General features: G+C 37.8%; 1 protein-coding gene across 15 annotated transcripts in view; it reads right to left on the bottom strand.

Annotated features, from left to right (window-relative positions):
* Window positions 1–806: 806 nt before the first annotated feature.
* Window positions 807–13,891, bottom strand: part of LOC111091657 — a 54,203-nt gene continuing 41,118 nt past the window's right edge. For 14 of the 15 annotated variants that reach the window (XR_005376421.1, XR_005376419.1, XR_005376420.1 and 11 more), the window contains one exon: window positions 807–2,743. Coding sequence is in view for 1 of the 15 variants with exons in the window: in XM_038569790.1 (XP_038425718.1) it covers window positions 2,669–2,743 (75 nt within the window). In the remaining 14 variants the exon portion in view is untranslated. The remainder of the gene's footprint in view (window positions 2,744–13,891) is intronic. The other variant, XM_038569790.1, reaches the window with a different exon arrangement.

The following is a 13,891-nucleotide window of genomic DNA, read 5'->3' on the forward strand; positions in this document are numbered from 1 at the left end:
GATTAGCACATTTAATCTATGTGGTTAGTACTTAACTACCCAAGTTTTAGAAGATCATATGAGCAAACGAGGAGTGGTGGAGCTGGGATTTGAACCCAGGCAATCTGTGTTTAGCATTGATCTCTTCAATGCTGCATTTTCCACTCTCTCACTTCTACAAATGCTTTACCTGTACGAAGAAAAATGGTTCTGTTACTTTCCCCACTTTACCAATGAGGAACCCAAGGCAAAGAGAGGTTAGTTAACTTGACCAACATAATGCAGCTGTTTATCCCTGCTAGGGGCAGAAATGGCACTCATGTCCATGTGCTTGTGAGCTACAGGAGTGATGCTCAAAAACTCAAAGTAGCTACGGTGAAAGAACTAGGATTAGGAAGGAGAGAAGTCCTGGACTCTCACTTCTGCCTTCTATCAATAGCACAGTCTTGCCTCCAGTAGACATCTCCAAGGACCTATTTGAGCCCACAGACAGAATGGACTCATTATTGTCCTACTTTTCCCCCAGCCTAGTCCTACACATGATAAATAAGATTTGATTCCTGGCCTTCTAAAATACCATAAAGGTTTGCAAAGCACCAGGCTCTTAGTACGTTTACTATGATCTCATTAACTCTAGACAGGGATAAAGTGAGTCAGTGAAAACTGCTGAGATCCAGGCTCCAGTATTCAAAAGCAAGCAGTATCCACTGGTCTTCTGGGGCTTGTGAAACTGAAAAAATGTATCCTACTGATGGCTTTACATATCAAACTGAGCACGGAAATAACTGGACCTCACACACTCGAGTGATTCTAGGATATCTCACCAAGGCTAATTATTATTATTTTTTTTTTTTTTTTTTTTTTTTTTTTACCAAGGCTAATTATTAACATCACTGATGTTTCCCAAGAACTTGGAGGCCTTGGTTTCAGATTGTGGTACTTCACCTGGAGGTTAACTATGAGTGAGTTATCACATTCTATTCTACTGCCTCACTGTTCTGAGCACTTTCATACTGTCAGCTTCACTTGATTATCACAACAGTGTCAGCGGGTGTCATCCAACAGTGTCACAAATGAGGAAAGAAGTTCAGAAAGGTTAGGTGACTTCCACCACCCCTCAGATAGCAACAGAATGCAAATGGTGTCTCTCAGGTAGCTGAATGCAGGGCAGGGATGCCAACAGATGCTTCCTGACTCAACATTCAGTGCTCTTTCAGCTCTACAGCAGCCCTGTCAAATCTACTCAATTTAACACCCCACATGAGGGTTGTCATTCAAAATAATCACCTTGGAGACTATATGCTTGAGAAATGTCAGATCACTCACCATTTTTGGCATATCAGTTGAGGAATATTCTTCAAAGCCAGTTTACACAAGAACATCATTGCATTACTTTATACTAATAACAAATTTGGGGTCAGTTTCTTTTTACAAGGCTATAAAACAAGGCACGTCGCTGCAAAACAGACCCATGTGTCTGAGAATAAATTAGGACTAAGCCAGTTTTCACGAGTGTGAAACTAAGGTGATGATTATCAGGTATTCACCTTTTGACACTGGGTTTTAAGGATCTCATCCCCAGAGTTCTCTATATATTGAATAGTATTGAGGTTAGGTTATGCAGAAAAGAAGAAGGACTGATTCAACCACAGAGATTTTAATATGTGGTTCCGGAAAGTCTGCATATTTCACTGTGAGGTTTGGACAAGAAGCCAAGCCACTGGCTAGACTGTAATGGGCGACTTCTTATATAATTGTAAGATCATTTGTTTGATATAATTAAGTGGGGGAGAGGGACCTTTCCCTAATTTGCTTTCCAGTTACTGCGGAAATATGCTTGATATTTCACAGTAGGGAAATGGCCTCAAACTCTGCTAAACTTTAAAATGATATTGCCTATTATGATTTATGTTTAGAAAGTAAGGTTCTTTTCTTCAAGTATAGGTGCGAAAATCATACACTTTGCAGTTAGATGAACCTATATTCTTCTCCGGTCTTTGTTATTTGAAATCTAAGATTTGGGGCAAATTATTTAGATATTGTGAATTTCAGCTCTTTATCTTAAAATGGAGCAAAAATGCATACCTTGTTGGACTCTTGTGGATTAAATGAGATGATCTAAAGCATGTCATTTCACAGTGTCTGGCACATAACGGGCACATTATAAACCTAAGTTTCTACTGCCACCTTCCCATTCCTGTCTCCACTGCGCTTCTATAATCCAAACAGTTCCTTGCTGATTAGGCTTACCTTGAGAGTTTTATTACTTTTTCTCTTAGGTAACATCTCTCATAGTATCCGTAGTGTCTAAAATGGGCAGGATCAATGGCATTTCATCTGCTGTTGCCTCTTCTTCCCAGAAGTCAGTCATTTCCAACATAAATTTGCTCACTGGTTCAAAGATTTAGTCAAAATCTAGACAGCTTGGAAGTTTCTATTTCGGAGCTTATTTGTCATCCTAGACTTTGCAACATGGATGACAATTAATAAAATAGCTTAGTTTTATTCCGAACTAAAAGTTCAGCCGTTGGCAACATCTAGGAGGGAAAGTCTAGGTAGCAGTGGACAGAGGTAAGGTGCCATAAAGGGAGTATAAGGGAACTCCAGGTGTTCTTAAAATCCAAAGACAGTGACTTCCTCTCTGTGCCCAACTCAGGAGCCTAAACCAGGAAATGATAAAGAACCAAGCCTAAAGAGGGCAGGGCAGGAAGAGCACCAACCCAAATGGCAACTGTGATATTGCTCCACAGCTCACATGTGTATACTGCAAAGGAAACAGAAATATTACATCATTGTAGCAGGTATTACTAGAAGAGATATCAACAGTGTAAAAGAAGTTTAGCTCCTCTATACATTGCATTCAACATCCCTTTAAATATTAATAAAGCACCTGCTATGAACCTGATCTTGCCGGAAGTCACAATGGTTCCATAGGTCCATGGCCCATGAGAATCTGCACAGTATCAGAGTGAATGGGGCCATCGAGACTTCCGTATGTCACCCAGGAATATAATAGGGAGGGAAGATATCTTCCTGTCTCAGGGTTCTCCAAAGGAAAAATAGGATGGATATCTAGATCTTATCTAAATATATATCATTTGATAGATAAAGGAAAAGATTGATTTAATGAATTAGCTCACTTGATTGTGGGGGCTGGTAAGTCCAAATTTTTTGTGTGTTGGAAACCCAGGCAAGGTTTGTGTTACAGTTTTGAGATGGAATTCCTTCTTCTTTGGGAAACCTCAGTGTTTTGTTCTTTTGATCTTCCATTGATTGGATGAGGCCCATTTACGTTTTGGAAGATAATCTCCTTTACTTAAAACCAAATAACTGTAAATGTTAATCTCATCTTCAAAATACCTTCACAGCAATATCTGGACCAGCATTTGACTAAACAATTGGGCACCATATCCTAGCCAAGTTGACCCAAAAAATTAACCACCACACTTTCCAAACAATGTCATATTACATGAAATTGAGCTTCTTTCAAGGAAAGATGGCTGTCCATCAGTAAGAAGCCACAGCTTTATAAGCTATAAAGAACTGATAACTGCATTCATGTTAGTGTAAGAACATCTGCAATGACAAGTTTAGCCCTCTCAGTCACTTATTATGACCAAGTGCTCTTCAGAGCGCAAGCTATTTGTGAATAGAGTTGCTACAGTGGTCTCACTCTCGACTGTGTAGTTTAGGGACAGGAGAAAGCCCTCTACTATATTTACAGGCCATAAACACAAGTAGAATAGGTGTGTGGATACACTGCACTGTATCTAAATGCTTCTTTATTAATGAAAATATTCATTATAATTAATTCATCTATTATGTATCATTTACTAATGACTCTATTAAGGAGACATGATGAGATCATAGAGGAAGAAAGCATCTCATAAGTAATCTGACAATGCCCATTCTCCTCCAAAAATCACTTTTCACACCCACCTATGTACCTCTCTCTTTAGTCTCTAGGCTGTTTATGAACAGAATGTTAAATGATTGACCTTTTCTACCCATGAATGAGAGATAAACCAATGTTCTGCTTTCTAGGGAGAGAGAAAAGATAGTTCCCAGAAAGCCAAGACTAGACACTTGACACTCCTCCTCCAAAAAATTCCAGGATGGATTATTAAATAGATTGTATGGGCTTTTTAGAGAGAGAAAGAACTGACCTCTGGAAACAATAGGAGTTCACCTCAACTGAGTCACTGCTAACAAAATACTTTTCCCTCCTAGGCTGCATTGCTAATCTCATGCAGTGTAGTAATACTGTTTCACAGTATATTATATTTTTACAAGATATTTGACAGCTCAATAATGTATCTTTTTGGACAACTTAGGGAAAGATAGGCTGGATTTTAATACCAATTACATGGGCACATTTTCGGTAAGACAGGTCTATTCAAGATTGTTGATGAATGGAATATTGTCAAACTGAAGAGAAAGAACAACGTTCTGTTTTAGCTCTTTTCTACTCAACTTTTCTCAGCAAATTAAATGAACATATGAGAATCATGTTAACAAAATTTATAGATGACAATATCTTGCGGGGCTTACTAATCCAACAAATATGGAATTAACACTTAAAATCATCCATATAAGCTTCAGTAACGAAACAAATAAGAGAGAAAGTAATAGGGATAAATGTAAAGTCATACAGGTGCTTAAGATGCAGCTTAGCAAAAGTTCATTTGAAAACTTATCTGGGACTCTGCATCCATTCCAAGTTCAGGAAGCCAATAAGATGGAATGTCTGTAGCACGCACACACACACACACACACACACACCAAATACAATAGCTTTTAAAAGTTGAAAAGAACCTAGAAATTATTCAAGTCAAATCCTTCATTTTACAGAGAAAAGATGAGCATGCAATCATAGAAACACAATAACTGATAACAAAATTGGTATTTCTGTCTTATTGTAGACTTCACAATCTTGAGTTGTTGTTATTGTGGTCTTGATTTGCATTTCCCTGATGACTAGTGATATTGAGCACCTTTTCATATACCTGTTGGCCATTTAGATGTCTTCTTTGGAAAAAATATCTATTCAGTTCTTTTGCCCACTTTTTGGTCAGGTTATTTGGGGTTTTTTGCTCTTGGATATAGAAGTTTCATATGTGTTTTGGATATTAACTCCTTATCAGATATATGATTTACAAGTATTTTCACCCATTCCATAGGTTGCCTTTCCATTTTGTTGATTGCTTCCTTTAATATAGTCCCACCTGTCTATTTTTGCTTGTATTATCTAAATATCCATCGATGGATGAATAAAGAAAATGTGGTGTATATATATATAATTGGAATATTATTCATCCTTAGAAAAAGAAGGAAATCATGCAATTGGAATATGAATGAGCCTGGAGAACACTATGCTAACACCAAAGGACAAATACCACATGATATCACTTACACAAGGAATCTAAGATAGACTCATAGAAATGTGGTTCCTGGAGACTGGGAGTAGGGAGAAATAGAGAATTAGACAAAGGACACAATAGTTCAGTTATACAAGATGAATAAGTTCTTACAGGTCTATAGTACAGCATACTGCCTATAGTAAACAATACTATACTTAACATTGTACTTAACATTTTGTACTTAACATTTTGCTAAGAGTTTAGGTCTTATGTTAAGTGTTATCACAAATAATAATAACAATAAAGAAAAAGTTATTTCAATTGGCAAGGTTATTTCAAAGTGTGTAAGCAAGACCCAAAACAATGTAATGGTAAGAGTTTTTTTAGTTTAGTCTATCTAGAATATAGTAGAATCGCCTAGAAGGGAGTAGTATTTGAGGTAGCATGGCAGCTGTATTCTTTCCAGTACCAAAGAGCAAAACTTGAATCTATAGGTAGAAGTTAAAAAAGGAAAAGTTCAGGTTTAGCTTATGAAAACCTTTTGAACAGTTGAAGCCACGGAAAAGGCTACTTCGATAAGAATTGTGTTCCCATTCCTACTACAGATCTAAGCTGGAGGCCCACTGAAGACAAGTGAAATAAAAGGGATTCATAATTTGGGTTAATAAGCTTCACTAGATGCTCTACTTCCTTTCTATTTCTAAGATTCTTTAATTTCAGAGAACTGCCTCACCAACTTCTTATGCAAAAATAAACAGATTTTTTTTCTAAGCTCCTCTCTCATTTTCAGGGATCAAAACTTGATTTAATACCTCTAGTATTAGAGAACTTAAAATCATAATCAATAGCTAATATTTTTTATACACTGCCCATGTGCCAAGATGCATGGCAAACAGTAGACCAATGATGCCTAAAATGTCCACATACCCGGTGATTACCAGATTTGAAAAAACGGGGAGAATTTTCTTCTTGTCATTACATCTTTGACTAAATGTGAGAGCAATACTCTCATTATCATAAAATATTTCCAAAGTGTTTTATGATCATTTTTATTCATTTATTTAAATAAGTCTAACCATACAAGTATAACAAGTGAACATTTACTCATAAATCTACTTTTATAAGTACATTACAATCAAAGTAAAAACCTATTAAATAATACAGTGCCGATCCACATAATTTAAATCATTTTATTGCACAAATTGATTTTTAAACTATATTGGTTTCTCACCTGTTCATTCTACAAAACTTCTAATCTTGAACCCTTATGCTTGATAAAAATTGAGGCAGTCATTATCCATTTGGCAAAATCCATAGACTTGTATAACACAGAGTAAATATTAATGTAAAATATGGACTTTAGTTTAAACTAATGTATCCATCAATTGTGACATCAGTTGTAACAAATATACTATACCAATGGAAGACACAGAAGAAACTGTGGAGGTGGGGAGTATATGGGAACTCTTTGTACTTTCTATTCAATTTTTCTGTAAACCTAAAACTGCTCTAAGAAATGAAGTCCAGTCATTTTTTTGTAAGTTGAAGCAGTCAAACTTTCATCAGCCCTTTGCTTATTTATGCTCAAGCCATGCCCCAAAAGGGTCTCTCACCCTGCATTTATCACTGTTTGCAAATATGTCAGCCATAGAAATATAGAGATACTAAAGATAGAAAGAAGCAGCTTTCATTTCTCTCAGGAATTGTCCCAATGTGTGACATCACCACAATCTGGAAGCTTAGCTTTACCCTACCCAATTTAACACAACACCGGGTGTTTTTAATATATCCTAAGGACAGTGGGAGAGTTGTTCCATGAATTTTATACATATTTGGACTATCCATTTCCTTTTCCTGATAGAATCTCCATCACCTTTCTAACTCTTGTAGCCCTGTCACCAGGGGGCTGGATCAACCCATCCCAGTTTCCTCCAAGTATTCTTGTGGTTTGGTCAGTGGAAATAGCTGTCTCCAGTCGTTGAGTGCCTCTCACATATAAGGCATGATGCGGAGTTCTGGGGATACAGCTGTGTGTAAGGCAGGTGGCATTCCTATCTCCACAGAGAATGCAAACATTACATGAATTTTATAATAAACAACTCTATGCCTCTGCCATCTTATGACATTCATAGTGCTCACGCAAGAAATATCGATGGAATGAATGAATTCAACTGATTAGGAAAAGAACCCGGATTCAGTTTAATTTTTCCTTTCTACCACCTAGAAAATATTTACTAAGGGCAGCCCAGGTGGCTCAGCGGTTTAGCGCCACCTTCAGCCCAGGGCCTGATCCTAGAGACCCAGGATCTAGTCCCACGTCAGGCTCCCTGCATGGGGCCTGCTTCTACCTCTGCCTGTGTCTCTGCCTCTCTCTCTGTGTGTGTGTCTCTCATGAATAAATAAATAAAATCTTAAAAGAATATATTTACTAAGAAAAAATAATAGCATGGACAGACTAATATATGCATATCCAAACTGCTTAAACTGAATATGTTTACAATACTGGTATAAGGACACCTGAGTGGCTCAGTGGTTGAGTGTTTGCCTTTGGCTCAGGTCATGATCCTAGAGTCCTGGGATTGAGTCCCACACCAGGCTCCTTGGGGAGTTTACCTCTCTCTCTGTATCTCTCATGGATAAATAAAACATTTTTAAAAATAAATAAAATATCGGTATAATCACTTATTTGATGTTCTAAGTTTCAAATAAGCCCTGTTTGTTGTTGTTGTTGTTGTTGTTGTTTTTAATTTAAGAATGTTTTTCCCTAGTTAGCAGCTTCAGCTGACCAGATGATTATCCTGAGTGTTTTGTCAGAGCACTTCAGGAAGGCTAACTATGTGTGTTAGATATTTAAATGTTCTGATCAAACCTTAAAATCTTCAGTTCAGAGAAGTAGTGGAGGACTCTCTTTTTCTGTTGTCAGTAGGATAAGGCAATAACCACACACCCTGTACAAGAACATCAAAAGGCATCTTGTGTTGGTTTAAGTTTTTTTCTGCCAGCTATTTTCAGCTACTCAGGTGAGGCTAAGGGTTGGATGTACCCAGGGAGGGAGTGGAAGGTGTAGGCAAGGGGGTGATTAAAATGATGAAACAAATCCAAGCAGTGCATGGAGGGAAATGAGGACAAAGAGTGGAGCCTTCTCAGAATAGCACTTAAAGACATGGGATTGTGCTTCAATATTCTTTTCTCCTCAAAGGAGGAGTTCAGGGAGCTAAGAGAGCATATAATGGGGTTTCTAACCAAGAGGGAAGAATGGAAAGATCATTTCCCACCTCTCGCCTTTGCTGTCTCTCAGTGTGTCTCTAGCCCCCTTTATTAACACCACACGCCTGGAGCCTGCCACCTCGGGTCTACCAGAAGAACAGAGAGCCTTTTCAGCTTCCCCTGAATTAATCAATATTCTTTTCACTTCAATTCTCTTTCGCCCTTCAAAAGCAACCTTTTTGGGTGACTTATACTATTGCTGGTGTGAAAAGGGTTGAATTGCTTGATTTGCTCATCATGTTACTGGTGTCTATTTCTGTCTGGCTAAACACTAATATCCCATCTCCAAAGTTAGAACAAAAAGAAAATTCTTATTACTGTAATCAAAATACTTCCTTAACAGGGAACCTAGACTCAAGAGATAGGAGTAAAACAAAAACTGGTGTTGGTTATTTTTCCAATGACCCAATTACAATGTACAATGAGGAGTAGCATCACCTGCCCCCCTCCCGATAGTGACATGCGCTGGTAACCCAGACGAAGGCAGGCAGCACCAGACAACTCACCTGTGCCACAAGTCCCACCCAACACTTTCACATCAATCTCTTTGGCCAAAACTCAATCATGCAGCCACATCCACCACAGTGGCAGAAAAGTGCCTACCTGGAAGACTACCAGGAAATGGACAGCAAAGCCACCAACAGGTTCAAGAATACATCTATCCAGCTGCTGGAACATTTTTGTCTACCTAGTTGCAAGGCATGTTAAAATCACCAAAGGATTCTTATATTCATATCTGTCATCATGCTCAAATGAAAGAGGATCCCATGAGTTATCACTACACCAATTCTCTATATACAAATCTGACTCTCCTCTTCCTTGTCAGCCCCATTTCACCCTGAACTGTAAGCCTTCACAACTTAGAGTCCATTCTATTTTATTTTTGTATCTGAAACACATAAGCTTCCTCAATAAAAGTTTGTTCAGTGAATGAATGAGTCAGTGAATGAACGACTAAACTGGATGGGTAAGTCTGAGGGAAGAAGTGAATAAATATGTTCCAAGTATCTAATTTGCCCAATTGGCTTAGTTTTTTTTTTTTTTTTTTTTTTAAATTTTTATTTATTTATGATAGGCACACAGTGAGAGAGAGAGAGGCAGAGACACAGGCAGAGGGAGAAGCAGGCTCCATGCACCTGGAGCCCGACGTGGGATTCGATCCCGGGTCTCCAGGATCGCGCCCTGGGCCAAAGGCAGGCGCCAAACGGCTGCGCCACCCAGGGATCCCAGTTTGTTTTTTTTTTAATCACAATTTATTTAGCTTTTAATTTTTTTCCACCTCAAATTTTTTTTATCCCCTGAGGAGAGAAAACTTTTAAATTTTAATATTTAGACTTGCTGAATTTTAAACCTGATGCCTTGATAAAATCTTTTCTCAAAAAGGCCCAGTGGACATAAATATGAGGGTGGTTTATGTTCTCTTTATCTTCAAAAATGTTTACTATGTGTCTATCCACAAGCACTGAGTGGGAGAAATCGTTTGAGAAAAGCTTAACAAACATGGATCCCTATCAGCTGCTTATCATCTATCTCAAGACATTTAGCATGAGGCTATAAACAGATTCCATACATTTTCCTCCTTCACATATATATAGTATATCAATAATAATGCCTTCGGGTAATTTGTAATACATAATTAATAACTTAAAATTTTGTGGAAATTTTTTGTCTCACATGGAAAATTGTTTAGATACTATAATATGCCACCTTTTCAGAGAGAAATCATGGGCATGTCAACTGTATTTTTAATTAAACTATAACCCTATGGCTTCCTTTCATTAATATGAATTAATAGCAACTAGAGGTATTGATAGTCTTTAGTTTTCTGAAATGTGTGGGATGATACACAGAAAGCTGGTATAAGCTTTACTTTCTACAAAATATTTAATGCTTAGCCAACTACTTTCAAAATACTGTATTGTTACAATGATGAGTAAATATGCAAGGTGAAGTTTTAGCTTGTGTTGAAACAGTAGTCAGGAAATAACTAAGTTGGTTTTGCTTCTACCTTGCTTTTGAGACTGGAGATGCATATGTGATGGAGGAAGAGTAGCACCTAGTGGTAAAAAGTGTCAGTTGCACCCACCAAGTAGCTGACCAGAAAGTGTTCCAGAAAGTTGTTCAGCCACATTTTGGAAAATGCATTTTGTATTTCAGGCATTTTAAATGCTGGCCGCTTTGATTCCTCAGATGGATGTTTATCATCATATCAATTAAATATTTGAGTCTACCTTATATGCTTGAATATTTCCAGATAAAACCTAAGTATGATCAATATATCCAAGAATTTAGAAAAAAGACCCTAGGGGTGCCTGGGTTGCTCAGTCAGTTACATGTCAGGCTCTTGATCTTAGGTCAGGTCTTAATCTCAGGGCCATGAGTTCAAGTTCCACACTGGGCATGAAGCTTACTTTAAAAAAAAAAAAAAAAAAAAAAAAAAAGGAAGAAAAAAAGAAAAAAGAAAGAAAAGATCTTAAACTTTCCAAACATATTACAGGTACCTTAAAGGAAGTTAGAAAAAAGGTGCAAATTAAAATAGTGCATTTTTTAGATGACTTCAGATTTTATTTAACGATTATCTACTAGTACATTTGAGCAAAAGAATATTGCTTTCTTAAGCAATGAGTAAGTATATAACTGAGATTATTCAAAGAAACTAAAAGTACATTTTTAAAAAAAGATTTCTTTCTTGGAGTGCCTGGGTAGCTCAGTCAGTTAAGCATCCAATTCTTGATTTCAGCTCAGGTCATGATCCTGAGGTCTAGAATTGAGCCCCACATTGGGCTCCCTGCTCAGTAGGGAGTCTGCTTCTCCTTCTCCCTCTGTGTGTATGCATGTGCTCACTTGCTCTCTCTCTCTCTCTCAAATAAATAAAATCCTTTTAAAAAAATAAAAATTTATTTCCTTATTTGAGAGGGAAAGTAAGAGAGGGGCAGAGGGAGAGAATCCTCAAGCAGACGCCTCACTGATTGTGCAGCCCAACAAAGGGCCTGAGATTATGACCTGAGCCGAATAGTCAGACACTCAACTGACTGAGCCACCCAGATGCCCTGCAAGTACATTTAAATATCTATTCTGAAATTCTCTTTCCTTTCAGTGATCGATAAGCATAACACAGTATGTTATCCCCTTTGGACATGCAATAAATTAATAATTGAGCATTAAAAACTTTTCTAATGAAAATTAATTTTAATTCGTTGGTTGACATTGGTTGTCATTGAGTGAGGTATGGAGAAATCATTGGTAAAATTATAAATAATCATTTGTGCATACCTTTATACCTAAATAAATTAAATATAAATTCAACTCAAATTTTACTCCCCTGGTAGAGTATAATCATGAGTATATCATTTGTCCTTGAGACCCTGATAGGAAAAGAGAATTGTGAAATTCAAATTGCACTTACATAACCATTTTGTTTTGATTCTCAGGCTCATTTTTCTAGTAGCAGGTACCACACACACACACACACACACACACACACACACACACACAAGCCAATCATCATATCCTGCCCCTTTGCCTTTGGGATTATTCCAAGGTTGTCCATTCAAAGTGCAGCTTCCAGCAGAGATATCTTCAACCAGAGCTGGAAGGGAAGTCCCTCTGTCCCCTAGGTGGGCAACTGTAAGGGGCAGTGCTCCAGTCACAAGAAGCTTCTTGCAGCAGAGAATGATGTCAAATATCAAGACAAATAGCCTTTAAGGCATGAGTCTTGTTCTGGTTGCAGAGGTCCCTAGCTCCTGTTCTAAGTTCCTGTTTCTCTTCCCCAGTTTCTCTTCCCATAAATCTCTTTGAGACAAAATCTACTTTGAGATATGTTTCTGCAACCTAAAGAGAACTGACTCATCCTGCATTTCTAAAATAAGGCATAGTTCTGCTCATGCTACCACCCTGGTCAGAAAATCTCCAATGCTCTCCATGGCTTGAAAAATTATCTCCAAGCTCTTCTGGCTTTGTGATTTGGCTCTAATCTACCTTTCTAGCCTCATCTCATTCAATCTAGTGAAACCAAATTATTCTTTATTTCTTCAAAACACCTTCTTTTTATCCTTATTCACTCTGCTACATGAAAATTATTTTCTACCTCTAGACACCCCAGTTTCCACCTTCTGAAATTGTATCCACTTTTAAGATCAACCACAAATGACTCATCTTCTATAAACCCTTCCTCATTACTCCATGAATCAGTTAAGGTTAGGGTCAGCTGCCTACAGATGAAAATCTTAAATTATAATGGTTTAAAGAAGTGAGAAATTTAATTCTTGCTCACATGAAAGAACTCTGGAGGTCAGCTAGGCATTCCTGAGCTGTTATAGTGACAACATGGACATCAATGTATTAGTGTTCTATACTACATAACAAATTAGCACTAATGTAACAGCTTTAAACAAATTTTTATTATCTCACAGTTTCTGTGAGTGAAGATTCTGGCTTTGGCTTAGCTGGGAGGCCTCATAAGGCTGAAATCAAGGTGTCGGCTGGGTTGCATCTTCACTGGGAGATGAGAAAGGAAACTCACTCCCAAGCTCCCTCAGAATTGAATTGTTGGCAGAATTCATTACTTTGTGGCTATAAAATTCCTGGAGCATTACTTTTCTCAAGGTCAGCAACAGAGAAAAAGAGTCTCTGCTGCTTGGAGTCTCTGAATTCAGGGAAGGCATAGGCCCTCTTTTAGAGATTCATCTGATTAGGGGAAGTCTACCCAGAATAATCTCCCTTCTGATGAACTCAAGGTCAACTGATTAGGGACCTTAATTACATCTACAAAATTCTGTCACCCTTGCCATATAATGAAATGTAATCATGGGAATGATATCCCATCTCCTTTGTCATATTCCATTGATCAGAAGAAGCACATCATGGGTTTTATCCTAATTCAATGAGAGGGGATTCTATAAGGCATGACTCATCAGGAGCTACCTTAGTATTGTCCAGACAATCAGGGACCTGGGTCCCCAATTTTTCTGCCCTACCCAATCACTAGCTTCCATCCTCAAGTTCCCCTCAGATGAAAGAAGGTGCTAGGGCTCTACCTATCAAGTCCAAACCTAACACACTGCAGAGATGAGGAAAGGAAGAGAGCAAGAAAGAGTATTTCTCCTGAGTTGATTGCCTATAAGCAGACTTTTTAGAAGTGCCACATGTTCACTTCAATCTCTTTAGCCTCAGGTGCTGACAATAAGAAGTGTACTAACTGTAAAGGAGTTATCAGAAAGCAATAAAATGAACTTAAAGTCAGTCTGGTTTTTATTGTCACCATCCACACCAGCTGATTGTTTAGC

This window comes from Canis lupus, chromosome 22, assembly GCF_011100685.1.
Source record: "Canis lupus familiaris isolate Mischka breed German Shepherd chromosome 22, alternate assembly UU_Cfam_GSD_1.0, whole genome shotgun sequence".
In the NCBI taxonomy this organism is placed as follows: Eukaryota; Metazoa; Chordata; class Mammalia; order Carnivora; family Canidae; genus Canis; species Canis lupus.